Here is a 23,183-nt window from a genome sequence, read left to right as displayed (position 1 = left end):
CCAGCTAGAATGTTGTCTTGATGTATCTGAGAGAAATGGATAGTTTTTTGCTTGAATGGGACAAACACTTAAGTTCCAATAACTAGATGGATTCCAGGTCATAGTGGATCTCGTTTCAATACTCTGAAGATTGCATTTTTTTTTTTTTTAACAAATAGGCAACAATAGTGGTTTTAAGCAGGGGAGAATCACAATCAAATTAGTTAAGAGTTATTTAGAGGTAGTTCTGTAGTGGGCATCTGTGGATTTAGAATTTCAGGAGTGAGCTGATAATGAAGTATATCTTTGATAACCACAGAGATGTTTATTATCACTTGAAAGCCCCCCCCCCCCTCACATACATTTAGAGAACTAGAAATTCTGGGGACAGTGCTAAGCCACAAAGAGAATGCTATTACTGAAGGACATCATAAAGGTAATCAGAAGATTGCAAAGGAGAGCTTCTTGTATTTCTTTACCAAATCTTTTAATTTGTTAGTACTACTAGTAGGTGTTGTCATTACCTTTGCTATAGCCTGTATTGTCCTCATTCTATAAGTCAAGTTTGAATTTTTCTAAAATTTGGATTTGGAAGTAGCAATTAATGATTTCTTTGAACATACCATACCAGTGGGTTCCTGCAACAAAATACAGATTTTGATGTTTTAATGCTTTTGGCTTATGCTTGTATTGGAAATGTCTTTCCTGCTCATTCATTTATTAAAGGACTGTTATTCTAAGTTGACAAATATTACCTTTTTTAAGTAAACATTTTTTTCTATCATTAAGGGACTGAGTATATAGATAAGTTGTTGGAAGTTTGTGTAACATGCAACTAAAGTCAAGTTCTCTCCTTCCCCTCAGAAGAGAGACTGGATAGTGGTTTGTATTCTCTTCTAGTTGGCATTATCTTGTTCTCCAGTGCTGAAATGACAGGAAGACTCTTTCCTCCATGCCTCTTCCCTTCTTTTATTAGTTAAATTTTGATGATTTATGCTTTCAGATATTTCTCTAGGCTCTGCCTCACCTTTCATCTTTCCTAGTTTTTTATAAATACATATCTACAGATTTAGTCCTCAGAAGTCAACCCTCTAGTTGTTGCTGGTCATCTTCCACCTGCCAATCTAGTCCTAACACTCTGCATCTAAAATCTCTGGCATTGGATTCAATCCTCAGTGCCCCCCAAACTGTATATATGTGGGCGTGTTTCTCCCATAAAATCACTGTAAAGGGACCCATAGCAGTGCTTCTTAATCTTCTGAAGGATTTGTTTCTCTTTTATAATGTGATGAAAGTGATGGACATTTACTTCTGAAAAATGTGCATAAGTGCATATTTATACTTTATGGGGTTTTTTTTGGTGGGTGAGAGGAGCACTTTGAAGTTCTTCAATGAATATAGAATTCTTGGAGTGCTCTGTAGATCATCTGGAGGGGGTGTAGAGTTTTCCCTACGCTGCCTTAGTTGCTTAGAATCTAATTCATCTTCCCATCCTCCTATCCTTTAAAGGCTTTCTTTAAAAGCAACCCTATAACTATTAACGTTGGAATAAGTCTCTCTGCTCTGATAACACCATTGTTTGTATTCTTCAGTTCCTTAAGGTCCTCCCTACTAGCCATAATTTTAAGTTTGGAACTAAGCCCAGCATAGACTGGCTGAAGTTGGCATTCATTAAATGAATAGGTAAAGTTAGAATTTTGCAAGTTTCTAAGACTTTTTTTTTTTTTTTTTTCGGTACTGGAGAAAGAATCCAGGGGCATTCTACCTCCAAGGTACATCCCCAGCTCTATTTTTTATTCTTTATTTTTTGAAACTGGGTCTCACTGAGTTGCAGAGGACCTCACTAAATAGCTGAGGCTGGCCGCGAACCACCATCCTTTGGTCTCAGCCTCCTGAACGCTGGGATTACAAGCGTGTGCCACCACGCCCTGTGTAAGACTTTTTTTCTTCTGAGTAAAACTAATATAAAGAAAATAGGTTTTTACTTATATTCTGTAGATTTTGGGAAAATAGATTCTAACGAAGGCCTCGTCCAAATTATTATTATTATTTTTGTGGGCTTGTGGTCTTGTAGATGGAACCCAGGGGCCTCTACCTCCGGGCTACACCCCTGACCTATTTTATATAATTTTATTTTGAAACAGGGTTTCGCTAAGTTGCTGAGAGCCTCACTAGGTAGCTGAGGCTGGCTTCGAACCTGTGCCATCCTCCTTTCTCAGCCTATCAAGTACTGGGATTACAAGTGTGTGCCACCACGCCCAGCTGCCTCATCCAAATTAAAATTATGATTTTATCCAGGCATGGTGATACATGGCTGCAGTCTGTATTTGGAGGGCTGAGCTAGGAGGATTGCAATTTTGAGGCCACACTCTGAAATTTAGTAGAGACCCTGTTTCAAAATAAAAAAGGGGCTGGATTGGTGTTGCATATTTAAAAGCCCAGCATTTGGAAGGCTGAGGTTGGAAGATCACAAGTTCAAAGCCAGGCTCAGCAACTTAATGAGGTTTTTAGTAATTTAGTGAGACCCTGGGTGTGGTGGCACACTCTTGTAATCCCAGTACTTGGGAGGCTAAGACTGGAGGATTACAGGTTCATAGCTGGCCTCCAGCTCTTCTTCCCAATTTAGTGAGAGTCTGTTTCTTCAAAGGTCTGGGGGTATAGCCTGAAGGAAGGCCCCAGAGTTCCATCCCCAGTACTAACACCCCCCACCCTGAAAAAAGGGGTGGAGTATATCTTGGGGGAAATGTTTCTGAGTTCAACCTATAGTATACCCTCCTCAATGATTTTATTTTATGGGCACCTTCACAAAATGAAATTCAGGACTTCATGTTTAGGTCTGAATGTCCACTTTCTTAAAGTCTTATTTTAGCAACATTAGGAAGAGGCGGCCATAAAGTAAAATCCATCCTCTGTTGATGGACATGAGGGTTTTTTTTTTTTTTTTTTTTTTTTTTTTGTGGCCCTGGGGGTTGAAACCAGGGGCATTCTATCTCTGAGCCACACTCCAGCGCTATTTTGTTTTATTTGGAAACAGGGTCTAGCTGAGTTGCTGAGAGCCTACTACATTGTTAAGGCTGACTTTGAAGCTGTGATTCTCCTGTCTTGGCCTCCCAAATTATTGGGATTAACAGGTGTGTGCCACCATGCCAGATTTATTTTAAGATTTTGTTTCTAGTACTAAAGATTTCTTTATTTGGCTTGGTAAATAATATTGGCAGTTTATATTACTGCTGTGTGCATATTTAGCTATTTTACCCAAATCCTCAAATAACAATCTCCTTGTAGCAAATACATGTACTCTTGACTTTGGAAGCCTTTTATGTTGAAGGGCATATTTAATAGCTGTATTAAACACACAGCATAGCTCTCTAATAAGTAGTGAAAAATAATTGCTGGTGTTGCTTATAAAAGCTGGGCATGTTGATATTCTTATACAGTAGTAATAAGAAAGTAATAGTTAACAGTTAACGTAGTGTTTGATTTGTATAGTTTGTGTTAGAGTGGGTGTAAATATTTGTAGACAGACTTTGAATTATTTTTACTTTTTGTGTGTGGTACTGGGGATTGAACCCTGGGCATTCTACTTCTGAGGTATACCCCACCCCTGTTTTATTTATTTGGAAACAGTTTTACTAAGTTGCAGAGGGCCTCACTAAATTCCTGAAGCTTCCCTCTAACCTGAGATTCTCCTGTCTCCGTCTCCCAAATACTGGGATTACAAGTGTGCACCACACCTGGCTTTGAGTTATTTTTAAAAATTAGGACTTTTAGTGTGATAAAGGCAGAGATTCTTACACAAATTGGTAGGACCAGCCCAGAAAATTCAGGACATGTCTTAAGGAGTTTTGAACTGCCAACGTATTTTGTGGTGCTTGGGATTAAACCCCAAAGGCACTTTTGAGCTATACCCCCAGTCCTGTTTTAGTTTTTTATTTGAAAACAAGGTTTTACTAAGTTGCTGACAGCCTCATTGAGTTGCTGGGGCTGGCTTTGAACCTGTAATCCTCCTGTCTCAGCCTCCCAAGTACTAAGATTACAGTGTTATGCTTCCATACCTGGCCGAACTGCTTGATATTTAAACTTAAGGCAATTTTTGACTTGTAAATGGTTGTACTGCTAAATTTTATTCAGTATTTAAGACTTTGTTCCAAATATTCCTAATTTTACTGCAAAATCTTGTGCTTTCTGGTCAGGTGTGACATACATAATTAAGTTTAGCATCAGGCCTGCACCAAAGAAAGATTACTCATTTGTGTTCAGAATTATCTATGGTGCCTAGGCAAATTAATAAAATTTCATTCAAATAGTCTGTCTCAAAAGAGAGACCAAGTAAACAATACAAGTCGGGTGTGGTGGCACGTGCTTGTAATCCCAGCATTTGGGAGGTGGAGACTAGAGGATCAAGGTTAGCAGACAGCCTCAGCTACTTAGTGAGGCCCTCTACAATTTAGTGCAACCTTGTTACAAAATAAAGAATAAAAAATAGGGCAGAAGGTTTAGCTCGGAGGTGGAATGCCCTTGGGTTCCATCCCCAGACCACAAAAAACCCAAAACAATACAAGGCTTTATAGGAAGTCATACATGGGCACATTGGTACATAGCTGTAATCCCAGTATTTGGGAGGCTGAGACAGGATTATAGGTTCAAGGCCAGCATGTGGTAACATAGCAAAACCCTGTCTCAAAATTAAAGAGGGCTGGGGATTTATGTAATGCAGTGGTAGAATCTCCCTGGGTTCAGTCCTCAGTTTGCTCACACACACAAAGTTTGTTCTGTAGCAGTAATTATTACAGGCTTTTTAGTATTGTCTTAGTCCTTTATATATCTTCATTCCTCTTTCCTAAATGTTTTGAAATTTTACATCGTACTTAGGTTAAGTAAAACAACCCCTTTGGACTGGTACTAAGCTTAGTTGTAGAGCCCAGGAATATGCATAAGGCCTTGAACTTAATCCCTGGCATCACAAAAATGGCTAAACCTTATATTCTTTCCTTCATCACCTGGAAGCAAAAATTTTCAAAGTTTATTCAAATGGATTTTTTTTGGTTGCTCTAATGATCATTACCAGTTTTGTTTTTTGTTTTTTGTATTTTGATTTTTTTTTTTTTTAACCAAGGGTGGAATGTTTTGGTAGGAGAGAAAATAGAGCATGGAACATTTTACTATAGGAGGGATTAGGAAGGCTGCTAAGGATTATTTGAAAATTAAAAATTCTCTGCTTTTCATGCTTTTTGTAATGACCATACATACACTCCAAGATTTGAAGGGTTATTTACACTATTCCGTTATCCCTATTAAACATTGAGATGTTCTAAAATTCTAATATTTTGGTTCTTTCCATTCACTACCTGTATTGGAAATAGTACAAAAATGCTTAAGTGATTATGGTTTAGTTTCAGAGAATTGGGATTATTGTATGTATAAACTCCTGTGATCAGGATTCAGAAGTAAAGCTAATATTTTCATAATTTAGTCATACCCATGATTGGGTTAAATGTAGTTTTGCAGTTATTGCTTAGGAGTGCAGTCATCTAGAATATTGTTTCTATGAGAATTTTTTGTGTGCTTTTGTCTTCACAGTTTCATCAATTCTCTAAGCATATTAGTCTTTTCATCATGTGTACACACTAGTCTGTGTCTTTCCATGTTTCCCTTCATGCTCATAAGTTATAGATCCACATATGGACATGTAGTTATTGTATAAGAATAACCTATATTTAAATTAATATTTTATGTCAAATAAAATGTGAAAAATTGTAGCACTTAAATAAGGCCAGCATTTTTAGTAATCCTTTCTACAAGAAATGTCTTGGCAATTTTTTTAAGGAAAAATTATTAGATCAGTTATTGAGCAAAGTTAATAAACACGACTAAGGTGTGCCCAGCACTATTCAAGGTAGTAGGGATATTTGAGCTCTACCTGGAGGAAGCTTATCTACCTAGCTACTAAATGAGTCATAAATTTACTAATTATAACTAACATTCATAATGCTACTTTATCACTAGAGAAAAAGAGTCATAGTAACTTGCCTAAGGACACACAGGTAACAGACAGCATCCTGGAATTAGACCATACTTTTATTATATCACACAATCTTATTCTATAGGAGTTTACCTAAAGTGATGCTAAGTGGAACTATAGTAAGTACTTTAGTGATTGACAAGCAAAATTCATATATATTAAGACTTAGGATTCAGGATTTTTTTTCCTTTCTTTCTGATACTGGGGATGGAATCCAGGGGCATTCTACCTCCGAAATACACCCCTAGCCCTATTTTTTTATTCTTTGTTTTGAAACAGAGTTTTACTGAGTTGCAAAGGGCCTCATTAAGTAGCTTGAGGCTGCCCTTGAACCTGGATCCTCTTGTCTTAGCCTCCCAAGTGCTGGGATTGATTACAAGCGTGCGCCATCACACCGGGATAAGGATTCAGGAATTTTGACTTTATAGTTCATAATATTTATGACTTTAAAGTGATGACGCAGTTTCAAAGTTGTTTAGGAAATTATATAACTGAATATTCCTATAATTGGAAGCACTTTCTCCTGAGGGTCGTTATCACTAGTTAGATTTGATTAGGGTCTTAACTTTATCATTAGTTAGACTTAATTAATCTCATTGACTTAAAATATTTGATATCAGTGTTTGCCAAGATTTAAAATTTACCTTTTTAATGGTGTTATATAGGTGATATGCTATCATATTATAACTCTGTGAGAGAGACTTCTGCTTTCCTGTGAGATAAAGAAAACTAACTTGATTACCACAAATGAAAGTTTCTTAAAGAAAATTATTGGGCCGGGCGTGGTGGCGCACGCTTGTAATCCCCGCGTTTGGGAAGTGGAGACAGGAGGATCGCGTTGGCTTAAGAGACCCTGTTTCCACATAAAAAGTAAAAAAAAAAAAATAGGTCTGGGAGTGTAGCCTGTGGGAGTGTATCCCGGAGGTTGAAGGCTTCCAGGAACCCCAGTACCACCAAAAAAAAAAAAAAGAAAATGATTATTCGTTTCATTTTAGTTTTAAATAATTCTCAAATTGTGTTAGGTTTTATTTAAAAACCACCAACAAAATCATGCTGATTCTCAGTGAAATGAGTTTCATTTTTCTTATAGCAATTGGTTGGACCACTGTTCATTCTATTCCTTTCAGTATTTGGGATGATGACTACTTTGTAGTCTTTAAATGTATAATGATTATTCGCAAATTGGTATATTTGATTAGTACTGTTTAAAAACGTAAGTTAATGATTAATTTTGTTTTCCTTGGGTTGGGGCTTTAAAATGTAAATAAATTTAATACTGTTTTCCATCCAATTACAGGAGTCAGAAATACCATCAGAGGAGGGGTACTGTGACTTTAATAGTAGGCCAAATGAGAACTCTTATTGCTATCAACTTCTTCGACAACTAGATGAACAGAGAAAGAAAGATATTCTTTGTGATGTCAGCATTGTGGTGAGCGGGAAAATCTTTAAAGCTCATAAGAACATCCTGGTTGCAGGCAGCCGTTTCTTTAAGACTTTATATTGTGTTTCAAACAAAGAAAGCCCTAACCAAAACAATACTACCCATTTAGATATTGCTGCAGTTCAAGGTTTTTCAGTCATCTTGGACTTCTTGTATTCTGGTAACCTGGTGCTCACAAGCCAAAATGCCATTGAAGTGATGACAGTGGCCAGCTACCTTCAGATGAGTGAAGTTGTTCAAACTTGCCGAAATTTCATTAAAGATGCCTTAAATATAAGCATTAAATCAGAAGCTCCAGAGTCTGTAGTTGTGGACTATAATAATAGAAAACCAGTTAATAGAGATGGTCTATCTTCATCACGGGATCAAAAAATTGCCAGCTTTTGGGCAACACGGAATCTTACCAATTTGGCAAGTAATATAAAAATTGAAAATGATGGTTGTAATGTCAACGAGGGCCAAATAGAAAACTACCAAATGAATGACAGTAATTGGGTCCAGGATGGTTCTCCTGAATTGGCTGAAAATGAATCTCAAGGTCAAACAAAAGTTTTTATTTGGAATAATATGGGCTCCCAGGGAATTCAAGAGACTGGCAAAACAAGGAGGAAAAACCAAACCACAAAGAGATTTATTTATAATATACCACCTAATAATGAAACAAATTTAGAAGATTGCTCAGTGATGCAGCCACCTGTTGCCTATCCAGAAGAAAATAAGACCCTAATCATCAAGGAAGAACCAGGTAAATATTGTACATACAAAAGTCTCAGTTTTCATTCTAATTCTAGTTGGATATTATCTTTAAGCATATTTTAAAGTATATTTTAATTGAAATTTTTTCATTATAGAGTAATACACATATAATTCTTAATGTTTACAATAGAATAAGAAGGAAAATCACTTTAAACACATTAAATTTGTGGTATTTCTTTAGGCATATGTATGTGTTTCTCAGAAGTTGTTATTAATAACCAGACATTACATGTACAGTTGCTGCTGCTTTTTTTTTTTTTTTTTTTTTTTTTTGGCGGGTTTGGGGATGGAACCCAGGGGCATTTGACCTCCGAGCTACACCCCCTGCCCTATTTTTTATTCTTTATTTTGAAACAGGGTCTCACTAAGTTGCAGAGGGTCTCACAAAGTAGCTGAGACTGTCCGCGAACCGTGATCCTCCTGTCTCAGCCTCCCAAATGCTGGGATTACAAGTGTGTGCCTCCATGCCTGGTTTAAAGTTGCTTCTTGACTTACAGTGAAGTTCTGTTTCTGTAAACCCATCATAAGATGAAACTACCAAATAAAAACTGCATTTAATACACTTAGTCCACTGAACTTCATAGCTTAGCCTAGCCTACCTTAAATATATACAGAACACTTAGCTTACAGTTGTATAAAATCATTTAACACAAAGCCTACTATAAAGTGTCAGATATCACATTCATTGACTAAACATGAGTAATTGTGGTACTGGAGATGGAACCCAGGGGCCTTCTACCTCTGGGCTATACTCCCAGACCTATTTTATATTTTTATGTGGAAACAGTGTCTCGCTAAGTTTCTGAGAGCCTCACTAAGTAGCTGAGGCTGGCTTTGAACCTGCGCGATCCTTTTGTCTCAGCCTCCCAAGCCCAGGGATTACAAGTGTGCGCCACCATGCCCGGCTTTAATTAATTTGTAAAATTTTAAGTTGAGGCATCTTAAGTTGGGAACCAATGATATTGCTAAGAAACGTGGACTCCACTGCACGTGCAGTGGCTTTTCTCATTTTTAACCTCTCATCACTATTTTACAACAAGTGCTGGAAAAGATAGTCTTTAGTTGTAATATGCAATCACTTTGTCATTTTGGGACTTTGGAGATCAGACCTAGGGCCTCACACGTGCTAGGCAAGAGCTGTTCTGAACTACATCATAGCCCTTTTTATTTGGAGATTGTTGTGGTGCTGGGTGAGCCCAGGGCATTCTACCGCCAAACTACACCTCCAGCCCTTTTTAAATTTATATTATTTTTGCATTTGGGGATTAAACCTAGGGCATTCTACCTCTGAGCTACACGCTCATACTTTATTTTATACTTCAACAGGATCCCACTAAGTTAGCTGGCCTCAAACTTGGGATTCTCCTGTCTCAGCCTCCCAGGTACTGAGATGTGTAGGTGTACACTACCATGCCCTCTTATTATTTTTATTTGGAAGCAGGGTCTCAATAAGTTGTTGATAACCTTGCTTAAGTTAAGCCTGCTCTCGAACCTTCAGTCCTCCTTTCTCAGTGTCCCAAGTACTGGGATTATAAGCATGCGCCACCATGCCCAGCTAACTATGTGATGATTCTAATTTCTTTAGAGCTACTGTTTTGTCCTCACCACAGATTTTATATAAAGTGGAATATTTTAAGTTTGTCTACCATGCAATCTTTCTTCTCTACCTTAGAGAGAAACCTGAACTTTTCTCGTCAGTTTATTCCTGGAAAAAAAAAAGCAGAATCTTAGCAAATCACATTTATGGTAGGATCTCTTACAACATGGACAACCATTGTTGGAGTATAAATAGAATATTTGAAATTTTTCTTTATCCTTAATTTGGCTGGACCTAATTTTAATTGAAGAAGAAGCTCAGTGGGTTTGAGGTTTACTATGCATACCTCAGATTCATCCACTATCATATGATTTAATGTGTGTTTTGACTCAGCCCACTCTACTTTTTCAGTGTCTGATTTACATGATGGTAATCATCTGAGGATGGACTACTTTCTGTTAAAAAGAATTACTTGGCTTCCAGACCCGCAAAAAATTTTATACACACACACACACACACACACACACACACACACACACACACACATCATTGATTTTTCTGCTGCATGATGAGATACCCATCGTGCTTTTATGTATCACACAGACACATAAGCCCTTGCAAACACACACTAAAATTTTCTTTTAAAGAATAAGCCAGAGTTCTCAGGCCCTCTGCAACTTAGTGAGACCCTGTTTCAAAATAAAAATAGGACAGGCCGGATGTGGTGGCACATGCTTGTGATCCCAGCGGTTGGGAGGCTGAGACAGGAGGATCTCACAGGTTCGAAGCCAACCTCAGCTACTTAGTGAGACTTCCAGCAACTTAGTGAGACCCTATTTCTAAATAAAGTATAAAATAGGTCTGGGAGTATAGCCCAGAGGTAGAAAAGCCCTTGGGTTCTATTCCCAGTACCACCAAAAAAGTTTAAAAAAATAAAAATAGGTCTGGGGATATAGCTTGGGCTCAATTCCCAGTACTCTATACACCCACACATACAAAAAGAATAAGCAGATCTTTTATATAGTAGTTGATAGGTGGCAACATTAGTCAGAGCTAATTCTATTAAAATTAATGCCACATGATCCAGATTTGGTGGTGCATGCTTGTAATCCCAGTGTTTGGGAGGCTGAGACAGGAGGATTGCAGATTCTGGGCTAGCCTCAGCAACCTTATGGAGGCCCTTTGCAATGTAGTGAGACCTTGTTTTCATATAAAATAAATGGGGTATATATAGCTCAGAGTTAAAAAAAAAAAGAAATTGGAGTAATTGAAAGAAAAGCAAAAAACTTAACCACAGAGCATACTTTTCCCCCCTTTTTTTTATTTTTATGTGGATCATATTGAAAGTCACATACATTCAGACAGTGCTCGGCGCACCCCCCCAACAATGAATGTCCAGGTTGACCATGCTGCATTCATACTTTTACACATTCGAATGTAGCTCCTCCATTAATCAACCTCAGTCGTCTTTCTCTCCTACCTCTCCATTCTAGCTTTGCTGAGGTTTTTTCTCCATTATCTGGAGTCCCTCAACCACAGACCATACTTAGAAAATAGTTAGCACTAGTACCAATTATGTTAGCAACATCTTTTTACCATCCTTGTATTAGTGGGTTTGGTTTATCATAAATACTGTTAATCTAATTAGTTGTTTATCTCATATCTTATAAGAGATAATTTTATTCTTTTAATTGATAGCACTTTGGTATCTGAACCTACTTCAACTCATATTTGGTTGTATTACTGCTGTGTTACATTCCAACTGTTAAGCTTTTTCAACTTTTTAGTGCCACTAAATCAACATCAATTGGTGGCAGAAAATGAATCTAATAAAAAGCATTATTGTGCCGGGCGTGGTGGCGCACGCTTGTAATCCCCGCGCTTGGGAGGCAGAGACAGGAGGATCGCGCAGGTTCGAAGCCAGCCGCGCTGGTTTAGGAGACCCTGTTTCCAAAAATAAAATAGGTCTGGGAGTGTAGCCCGGAGATAGACAGGCTTCCAGGAACCCCAGTACCACCAAAAAAAAAAAAAAGAAAAGAAAAGAAAAGAAAAAAAGAAAGAAAAAGGGCATTATTGTTAGGGCATAATATGTTATATAAACAGGGCCTGGCAGATTTTTACTATAAAAGACTAAACCCAGTAAATATTTGGCTTTGCTGGCCACTTTGCTGCTCAAGTACTTAGAATTGCTGGCTGTAGCATGAAAGCAGGCATAAGCAATATGTAAATAAAAGAATGTGGGGTATGTCTCAGTGAAATTTTATTGCCAATTCTTGGTATAGAACAATGGTCCTTAATCTTGGCTGCAGTTTTGAATCACTCAGGAACATTACAGACCATGTGTGGAATCTTTTCCCTAGGATTTCAATTTAACTGATATTTGATGTGGTCTGAATGTTGAGTCCCTCCTTACCTCCCTTCCTTTTTGGTAGTGGGCATTGAATCCAGGGGCACTCTAACTCCGATCTATACCCCCAGCTTCATTTCATTTTTTGTTTTGAAACGATCTTGCTAAGTTGCTGAAGTTGTCCCTGAATCTTCAATCCTCCTGTCTTAGATTCCCAAGTACTGGGATTACAAGCACCCACCACAATACCCATCTGAATGCTGGAATCCTTAAAAGTTCTATAGGTGATTCTACTATAAGTCAAGATTGAGATTTGCTAAAACAGTGAAAAGAGCCCAAATTAAGTAAGACATAAAGGATGTGAAAATCAGCTTTACCACATAATATACTTATGTGATCATGATCAAATTAATGTCTTCAGTTACCTCATTCTTTAAAGAGCATGGTGCTTATTTTATACGATAGGATTATTATGAAAACTAAAAGCAGAACAACTACCAGGGTCATCTCAATCTCCCTTAAAGTTGGGAAGGACCATTGAGATTATTTGTATCAGTATCTCAGTGCTGTGTTCTGCCAAATGCTAGGTAGATATCTGGTCAGGCCTCTGTCAACTTTTTGCTTGAATACTTTAGAAAGTCTATTTATTTATTTACTTATTTTGTGGTACTGGAGATTGAACCCAGGTGCATTCTGCCTTCGAGTGACATGCCCAGCCCTATTTTTCATTCTTTATTTGGAAACAGGGTCTCACTAAGTTGTGGAGAGATTGACTAAGTAGCTGAGACTGGACACGATCCTGGATCCTCTTGTCTCGGCCTCCCAAGTACTAGGATTACAAGTGTGTGCCACCACACCTGGCTCAAAGTCATTTTATATTAAGCCAAAATTAGCTTCTTAACTTTCTAATTCTGCCATTTTTTAGTAGTATATATATTTGTGTGCATGTGCCATACTGGGGTGTGGAACCCAGGGGCTTTTCTACCTCTGGGCTTTACTCTCAGACCTATCTTACACTTTATTTGGAAACAGGGTCTCACTAAGTAGCTGAGGCTGGCTTTGAACCTGTGCAGTCCTCCTGTTTCAGCTTCCCGAGCGCTGGGATTACAAGTGTGCACCACCATGCCTGGCCTGAGTAGTATAATTTGAACCCAGTCTTTATAATCTACCTTGTATCCCTTCAAATGTGAGACATTTACATTTCTCCTGAAGTCTTTATTTCTCTTAAGCTAAGTGCTATTTCTCCCACCTTGTGAATACAGGGAACAGAAAACATTGAGCCTATGTTACCAAGATTAAAACCATTCCCAAGGTCATTCTGCTGCTAAAAGTAGAAAGGTGGGTTTCATATTTAGGACTTCACATTAAAACCTGGCAGTTAACCATTGGACTAATAGATCCTTGTCTTTTATAAAATCACTCCCCTTTAACTTAAAGACATTTTTATGAACTCCATCATTAGTTATGTTTTATATTTTTGAGAAAATACTGAATTTTTAGTGAAATAAGTGGCTTTAGAATAAATTTAGAAGCCGGGCGTGGTGGCGCATGTTTGTAATCCCCGCGCTTGGGAGGCTGAGACAGGAGGATCACACAGGTTCGAAGCCAGCCTCAGCTACTTAGTGAGGCTCTCAGCAACTTAGTGAGACCCTGTTTCCAAATAAAATATAAAAAGGTCTGGGAGTATAGCCCGGAGGTAGAAAGCCTCTGGGTTCTACCCCCAGTACCACCAAAAAAAAAAGAATAAATTTAGAGTTTTATCACAAACATCTGAAAAGTTATTGTGACTCAAATCATAGCTCTAATACTTTCTTGCATCATTATTACTACTACTACTACTACTACTACTACTACTACTACTACTACTACTACTATTTTGGTGGTACTGGGGGGTAGAACTCAGAGGCTTTCTACCTCCAGATTACACCCCCAGCCCTATTTTATAATTTTTTTGGAAACAGGGTCTCACTAAGTTGCTGAGAGCCTCACTAAGTAACTGAGGCTGGCTTCGAACCTGTTTCATCCTCCTATCTCAGCCTCCTAAGCCCTGGGATTACAAGCTTGCGCCACCATACCCAGCTTTTCTTGCTATATTATACTGAAGCTGCTATTTGGGTGCCTCATCAAGATTAAGATAGAGATCTTATACAGATTTTTTTCTCCTTAAAATCTTGAAGCTAGCATTGTCTGTTTAACTCACTACTGAGATTTTTTATTGTTTTTGATAAGATGTAGAACTCAGGAAGATTAAAAACTTCTGGAGGTTGTGGATAATTAAAACTTGCAAAAACTAAAATCTGGATAATCAAATACAAGGGAAAATGATGTCATAGTGAGTTCTAATATGTAAAAATTTTAAATTCTTATCTTGCCCATCTCAAAATAGGAAACATTAAATACAGCCAGATAAGATAGATAAACATCTAGAGTTAGAAATTAAGTTGTAGAAATACAAATAACTAATGACTATAAGTTCTTTTACATTAACAGATGCCTAGGCTTCTAAAGTAGATGATAACTGCTCCCAGGGGCTGCTGGGACAAAATGATAATGTAAAGGAATACAAATTTGTCTAAAAAAAATTTCAAGCTGGGCGTGGTGGTGCACACCTGTAATCTCAGTACTTTGGAGGCTGATAGGAGGATCACAGGTTCACCACCAGCCTTAGCTACTTAGGCCCTCTGCAACTTGGTGAGACCCTGTTTCAAAATAAAAAATAGGGCTGGGGGTGTAGCTTGGAGGTAGAATGCCTCCCTGGGCTCAACCTCCCAATTCTGCCCAAAAAAAAAAAAAAAAAAAAAAAAAAAAAAAAAAAATCTGCAGGACACTGAGTTGTTTTTTTTTTTTAATTTTTTGGTTTTTCTGAAAAGGGACTAGTACACCAAAAAAAGTTTGGGAACCTATGATTGTAAGCCGTTGTATTTAATCAGAAAATTAGGTATTATCCCATTTTTTATGTGCTTTTATTGGAGCATTATAGTTTCACGTGATAATGTAAATCATGGTGATACAGGGACAGTGACATAAACGCACATAGTACCTCGTGATGTCCTCCATTCCATCCCCGATACAGAGTACTGAGATTGATATTGGTATATTGACTTATGTATACATAGTCAATGTGGCATTTTCATAATGAACCTCAGTCATCCCCCCTCCCCTATTACCCCATTATTGACCTCATGATGTGGTGGGCTGATATAGAACTTGGGTTGTTGGTTTTTTTTTTTTTTTGTGGGAGTTGGTAAGTTGAACTCAGTAGGGTATTCTCTCGCTGAGCTACACCTCTAACCCTTTTTAATTTTTCTTTTGAAGCAGGGTCTTACTAAAGTTACCCTGAGTTATGTTGGCCTTGAACTTGTGATCCTTCCATTTTACCTTTCCAAGTACTAGGATTTTTTAATTCTTTATTATGAAACAGGGTCTCAGCCTCTCGAATGCTGGGATTACAAGCGTGCACCACCATGCCCAGCTTCCACCTGGCATCTTGAGTCTAGATTTTTATACTTATAAGCCTGTCATATTGGCAATTTCCACGTATTGTAAATAATTGTGTTATACATGCCTTATTTCGAACAAAGATTTTGAAATGATGAAAAATTAGCAAAATATAAATAAATATTATATAAGCAAAGATGCTAAAGAGTGTCAGTTGTAGGTAAAAAAAATTATATATATATATATATATATATGGTTGCCCTAGTTTTTGTTTGTTTTTCTTTGTGGAACTGGGGATTGAATCTAGAGGCATACTACCTCCACACTACATGCCCAGCCCTTTATTTTTTGTTTTGAAACAGGGTCTGACTAGGCTGCTTGAGAGTCTTGCTGAGCAGTTACTGAGACTGTCCTGGAACCTGTGGTCCTTCACTTTTCCAAGTACTGGGATTACAGGCATGTGCCCCACACCAGGCTTTACCTTATTATTTTTTTTTTTTTTTTTTTTTTTTTTTTACTAGGGGCTTTTCTACCTCCGGACTATACTCCCAGACCTATTTTATACTTTATTTGGAAACAGGGTCTTACTAAGTAGCTGAGACTGGCTTCAAACCTGTGCTATCCTCCTTGTCTCAGCCTCCCCAGCACTGGGATTACGGGCATGCGCCACCACGCCTGGCTTTTACCCTAGTTTTTCATTGGTTTTGAGATACTAAGCAGCCTTTTTCAAAAGGACGAAATATAACAGTTCTTTCTGTCAAAGGATGGCAAATTATTTCTGGTACAGATTTCTAAGAGGAATTTTTTGAATGGGATTTTACATGGTCAACACCAAGTAGTATAATGGATGGTTTCCTGAAGCATTTTCTAGTAAATGGGCAATAGATTATTCTATAAAGCAATTGATTTTCTTTCTTTTTTTTTTTTTTAATGGCACTAGCGATTAAACCCAGGGGCATTCTACCTTCAAGCTATTTTTATTCTTTATTTTGGAATAATGTTTCACTAAGTTGTGGAGGGCCTCACTAAGTACCCATAGCTAGCCATGAACCTGTGATTCTCCTGTCTCAGCCCCCCAAGTACTGGGATTACAAATGTGTGCCACCATGCACAGCAAGGTTCACATTTTCAATTTGTGTAATTGCCTTTTGGTTAAAGCATATGATTTAATATCTAGAAAGTAATTTTGAGAAAATAAATTTCAAACTAGATAGCTTTAAAAAAAATTCCTAACAAGGCTTATGTTTGAAGTAATGAATTATTACATTAGTTACAGCAAACTCTTTAATTATAGTTACACACTAGCCAGTATTCGTACTTTATTTAGTATGTTTTGGATAATTGGTGTTTGGTACAACTTATGGGCACTGGAGAATCCTGAAATTCTTTTTTTTCTTTCTTTTTTTTTTTTTTAAATTTGACTACTCAGATGGAACAAAGGTAGTCTACATCCAATTTATATTCCCATCCCTATTTATTTATTTATTTATTTATTTATTTATTTATTTATTATTTTTGGTGTTGAGGATGGAACCCAGAGGCTTTCTACCTTCGGGCTACACTCCTAGACCTATCTTCTATTTTATTTGGGAATAGGGTCTCACCAAGTTGCTGAGAGCCTCACTATGTAGCTGAGACTGGCTTGGAACCTGCGCATTCCTCCTGTCTCAGCCTCCCAAGTACTAGGATTACAAGTGTGCACCACCACGCCCAGTTCATTCTTTATTTTGAAACAGGGCTTCAGTAAATTGCCAAGGCTAACTTTGAACCTGTGATCCTCCTGTCTCAGCCTCCCAAGTACTGGGATTACAGGCATGTACAACCACGCCTGGCTTCTGGAATGCTTTCTAAACAATCAAATTTCTAGGATTATTAAGCTTTTTTTTTTTTTTTTTTTTTTTTGGTGCTACTCAGGGACATTCTACCTCTGAGCTACACCCACAGCCCTATTTTTTATTTACAGGGTCTCACTGAGTTGCAAAGTGTCTCACTAAGTAGTAGCTGAGGCTGGCCATGAACTGTGATCCTCCTGTCTCAACCTCCCAAATGCTGGGATTACAAGCGTGTGCCATCATGCCTGGTTGCATTTTTACAGTTTTGAAAACATAGGCCAGCTGGGCATGGAGGTCCTCCACAGTTTAGTGAGACCATGTTTCAAAATAAAGAATAAAAACTAGGGCTGGGGGTGTAGCTCAGGTAGAATGCCCCTGGGTTCAATCCCTATTACTGCCAAGTAAACAACAACAAAAAAAACTTATCTGATCTGAGACCTCCCACTTTTTTGGTATATAAACTGTTTTAAATGGCACTTTGCTTTGATAAAGGAGACTTGGGATTGGTGAGTAGGTTCCAATTCTGACACTTAAGCCCTAAGTATATCCCTAAACAACCTTTCTAATGGGGAAAAAAAAACCCTGAAATCATAGAGTCTTTAAAAATTCAAATTTGCTGCTTCATTCTCTTTGACAACAAAAACTAGTTGTTTATTTCTAAATATATGTCTTAAAATCTACATATTTGTTTTATTGCAGAAACAATATGTAGGTTATTGAGCATTATAATCAGACCTTATTGAGAAATAATAGTTATTTTACATTTATAAAATATTAAAAGTTTCACATTCTTTATTGTTACCCCAAGGGTTTCATGTGGGAGATTCATGGAGCTAGATTCATTTTCTTTGTATTAGGGTATTCCAGATTTTCAGGCATCATTTTGGTATAGAATATGTTACGGAAAATGAGCTACAAGCCAAAAATACTAAATTATTTTACTAGAAACTTATAATTAGGAGTTCAGAGGCCTTTTGCTCATTTTCAAAAAGGAATGTCCAAGCCAGGCGTGGTGGCTCACGCTTGTAATCCCCATGCTTGGGAGGCAGAGACAGGAGGATCGCGCAGGTTCGAAGCCAGCTGCACTGGCTTAAGAGACCCTGTTTCCAAATAAAAAAGTATAAAAAATAGGTCTAGGAGTGTAGCCCGGAGGTAGAAGGGCTTCCAGGAACCCCAGTACCATCACCCAAAAAAAAAAAAAAAAAAAGAGGAATGTCCAATAGTCATTGGGCTATAAATATATATATCAAGTAAGAATCTTTAATGCTTAATTTTTAAAGGGTGATTATAGTAAAGCCTGTTATAGTGGCACACACCTATAATCCCAGTACTTCGGAAGCTGAGACAGGAGGACTGCAGGTTCGAGAACTGCCTCAGCAACTTAGAGACCCAGCAACCTAGTGAGGCCCTGTTTGAGAATAAAAGAGCTGGGAGTTTAGCTTGGGGGTAGAATATTCCTGACTTCGATCCCCAGTACCGCCACCAAAAAATAAAAGGATGATAGTAGTACTAGAAATAGTCTATCTCATCCCAGCATTTGGGAGGCTGAGATAGGAAGATTACAGTTCCAGCTACTACTTAGGCCCTTTGCAACTCAGTTGAGACCCTGTTTCAAAATAAAGAATAAAAAGTAGGACCTGGGGTGTAGCTCGGAGGTAGACTGCCCCTGGGTTTTGTAGAGGTAGACTGGGTCTCGGAGGTAGACTGCCCAAACACACACACACACACACACACACACACACACACACACACACACACACACACACGTCTACTTTTGCTCCACTTAGTGTTGGCTTTGCAGCTCAACTAGAGCTGGGAGCTGAAGAAACCTTATGTGGATCAGTTATAAGAACATTGTGGCTTCTGCTTGAGGAGGGCATTAAATTTTCTAAACCCTGTAACTGTCATTCCATAAGAGTTTCTGTAATATTGAATTTTTAGTTTCCAGTAGCCATATAGTAGGGGTAACCAGATAGTGTAAGATTAGCTAGAACTAATTCATAATACGGGTGGCTTTGGTGTAGAAAAGTATTTGGTACAGTGTGATAAATGTTAAAATAATATTAAGAATTATGTCAGAGAGAACAGTAGTAGGTCCCTAACTGGTCTCAGAAGAGAAAAAGCTTCATAGAAAGGGCAATATGAGCTTGAATTTTTGTAGCAGTTAGCTAGGACTTAAGAGTAAGTGGAAGCTGGGCGCGGTGGCGCACATGCTTGTAATCCCAGCATTCGGGAGGCTGAGACTGGAGGATTGAGGTTCGCGGGCAGCCTCAGCTACTTATAAAGGCCCTTCACAACTTAGTGGGACTCTGTTTCAAATAAAGAATAAAAAAAAAAAAAAAATAGGGCAGGGGGTGTAGCTCAGAGGTAGAATGCCCCTGGGTTCCATCCCCAAACCTGCAAAAAAAAAAAAAAGTGAGTAAAAGAATAGACAGGAGGGTCTAATAGGGAGCAGAGGTAGGTTAGGGCTGCATTGCAGTTATTTTTGTATGCAATAATTGTGAATTTTTGTTTTACTAACAATTTTGTTTTGTTTTGAACCCAAGGCCTCCTGTAAGCTAGGCGAGTGTTCTATTACTGTATATCCCCATTCCCAATGAGAGGTTTTTAACTACAAATTCTGTATATATTTTTGTTTTAAGACTAAAAAGTTTTATATATGAACTTGAGTAGGGAGTAAACTCGGGAGACCTGTTAGGGAGAAACTACTTATGGCAGAAATAAATCTTTTTTTTTTTTTTTTTTTTGAGTAGTGCAAAGAAGAAATTTAGCCCATTCTAAGGCAAGGACAGTGGCTTTTATTAGTGAATTTGAGAGTGAAGGAAAAACTAACATCAAGTTTCTAGGGTGCCACAAGAACTGACAAAGGTGCTGTGTGTGTGTGTGTGTGTGTGTGTGTGTGTGTGTGTGTGTGTGTGTGCGCGCGCACGCGCGCGCTCATGCAGGAGTACTAAAGAAAAAAACAAAGCTTGCTTTTAGTTGTGTTTGTGGTTTTTTTTTTTTCGATTTTTTTTTTTTTTTTTTTTGCAGGTTCGGGGATGGAAACTAGGGGCATTCAACTTCCAAGCTACACCCCCTGCCCTATTTTTTATTCTTTATTTTGAAATAGCTTCTCACTAAGTTGCAGAGGGCCTCTAAATAGTCGAGGCTCTCTGCAAACAGCGACCCTCCAGTCTCAGCCTCTCAAATGCTGGGATTACAACCATGTGCCACCACACCCAGCTCTTGCTTTTAGTTTTGAATCTTTGCAGAGAAGAAAACTTGATGCTGATGTGTATTTATATGAAAATAAAGTTGAATAGATCTTAGTAACAACTTTTTATGGAACTGAGGATTGAACCTTCCCCCCCCACCCCCCCACCCCCACATCCAAACTCTGAGCTTCACCCCAGTCCTATTTATTTTTTCTTTGTTTTGAAACAGGGTCTCACTAAATTGTTTGGGGGATCCACTAAGTAACTGAGGCTGGCCACAAATCCGTGATCCTTCTATCTCAGTTTCTCAAGTACTGGGATTACTAGTGTGTGCTGCCACACCCAGCTGACCTAAGAGTTTTTGTACAGTTGAAGTTTGGCTATATCTAAAACTTCCATTTTTTATTTATTTATTTATTTTTTTATTGGTGGTACTGGGGGTGGAACCCAGAGGTTTCTACCTCTGGGCTATACTCCCAGACCTATTTTATATTTTATTTGGAAACAGGGTCTCACTAAGTTGCTGAGAGCCTCACTAAGTAGCTGAGGCTGGCTTCGAACCTGTGCGATCCTCCTGTCTCAGCCTCCCAAGCGCAGGGATTACAAGCGTGCACCACCACGCCCGGCTTCCATTTCGGATTTCTTCTCATCTTATTCTTTTAAAGAGGATTTGTTCTAAGAAAATATAGATGAGTTTGCACCTGCATCATTCTTGGAATATTGAGAATACTGAGAGCCAGAAGCAAGTGGTCAGGGAGACCTTCTTTCCAACCCAGTCTTATTTAATTTAGCACTCATATGCAGGTGCTACACTTATTGCCTCCTAGATTCAAGACCAGCCTTACTTAATAATTGTACTTGGTTTTATATTGCACTTTACAATTTACTTAGTATTTTATTTTCTTATATTCCCATTGCAGCTTTGTGATATTGGTGAATATTGCTCTTATTCTACAGTTGAAGAAAAGTTATATGAACTTATTTTATTAGAATGAAACTTATGCCAGTCTTTTATTTCCTCTCATTCATTGCTTGTAGGTCGCATTTTAAACTCAGAAGTAGATTTTTTTTTCTTTTTTTTTTCCCGTGGTACTGGGGATTGAACCCAGGGCATTATACCTCTGAGCTACATCCACAGCCCTATTGTATTCTCTGTCTCTCTCTTTTTTTTATTCTTTTGTGGTACTGAGGACGGACCCAGGGGCATTCTACCTCCGAGCTACACCCCAGCCCTATTTTTATTTTTAAACAAGGTCTCACTGAGTTGCGAAGGTCCTCACTGAGTTGCTGAGGCTGTCCTCAAACTGCAATCCTCCTCTCTCCGCCTCTAAATGCTGGGATTACAAGTGTGCGCCACCATACCTGGCTGTATTCTCTATTTTGAAACAGGTTCTCATGAGCTGGGCCTGGTGGTGGTGCACGCTTGTAATCCCCGTGCGTGGGAGACTGAGACAGGAGGATCGCACAGGTTTGAGGCCAGCCTCAGCTACTTAGGCTCTCAGCAAGTTAGTGAGACTCTGTCTCTAAATAAAATATAAAATATGTCTGGGAGTATAGACAGAAGGTAGAAAGCCTCTGGGTTCTACCCCCAGTACCACCAAAACAAAAACAAAAACAAAACAAAACAAAAAAACCAGGGTATCACTAAGTTGTGGAGGGTCTCACTAAGTAGCTGAGGCTGACCACACCCAGCTAGAATATTTTTTGAAATATAATAAGTGGGTAATCAGAAATATAAGTCTGAATTCTAAGGGGGAGGAGTTGCTTTAAAGTAGGAAAAAATGAGCTGGGAGTGGTAGAACATGCCTGTAATCCCAGTACTTGGGGAGAATGATAAAGGAAGATCTCAGTTCAAGACCAGCCTTAGTGACTTAGACTCTCAACAGCCTAGTAAGATCCTGTTTTAAAATAAAAAGTAAAAAAAAAGCTAAGGACATAGTTTGGAGGTAGAATAACCCTGGATAAAATTCCTATTACCATAAATGAGACAAGAATGTATTAATATAAAGAATAATGATAGCTTAATATCTTGGTACCCTTAATATTGAGAATTAGTGCTGGGCATGGTGGCGCACACTTGGAATCCCAGCATTTGGGAGGCTGAGATGGGAAGATCGTGGTTCAAGGACAGCCTCAGTTACTACTTAGTGAGGCCCTTTGCAACTCAGTGAGACCCTGTTTCAAAATAAAGAATAAAAAATAGAGCTGGGGGTGTAGCTCGGAGGTAGAAAGCCCCTGAGTTCTGTCCCCAGTACCACAAAATATATATATGTATTTTGAAACTTGCGTTATTAACTACAGGGAAGGTAATATAAATAAATGCTGGTTTAGCAGAGAGAAGGTTTACTTTGGTAAAGGGTAGCAAGCATCACTCACAAAGAAGGTTTGAATACACTTCTCACTCCAGGGTTACAAATTAATATGCCTGTTTGTTTGCCTGCTGCCTGCCAGGTCCTGGGACTCGTGTTCCTAATACATCTGGAGGCAGTATAATAAAGTTAATCGACAGTATAGAACTCTGCTACTAACTAGCTTATTACATAACCTCATTCCACCTTAGTATCTTCCCTAAAGTTGAAGATAAAAATACTCTTACTGTTATATGATGTTTAGTGAAATTTAAATGAGATAATA

General features: G+C 38.3%; 1 protein-coding gene across 2 annotated transcripts in view; it reads left to right on the top strand.

Annotated features, from left to right (window-relative positions):
- ZBTB10 (zinc finger and BTB domain containing 10) overlaps positions 1-23,183 on the top strand; it is a gene marked incomplete at both ends in the record, with an annotated part of 46,686 nt that overhangs the window by 7,322 nt on the left and 16,181 nt on the right. For both annotated transcript variants that reach the window (XM_080694644.1, XM_080694643.1), the window contains one exon: positions 7,299-8,190. In XM_080694644.1, the coding sequence (XP_080550770.1) occupies positions 7,299-8,190 (892 nt within the window). The remainder of the gene's footprint in view (positions 1-7,298; positions 8,191-23,183) is intronic.

The sequence above is a fragment of the Muscardinus avellanarius genome (genome assembly GCF_963383645.1).
Source record: "Muscardinus avellanarius genome assembly, chromosome: 4".
Taxonomy (NCBI): Eukaryota; Metazoa; Chordata; class Mammalia; order Rodentia; family Gliridae; genus Muscardinus; species Muscardinus avellanarius.
The sequence above is the reverse complement of the archived record's forward strand: the minus strand, read 5'-3'. Positions and strand labels throughout refer to the sequence as shown.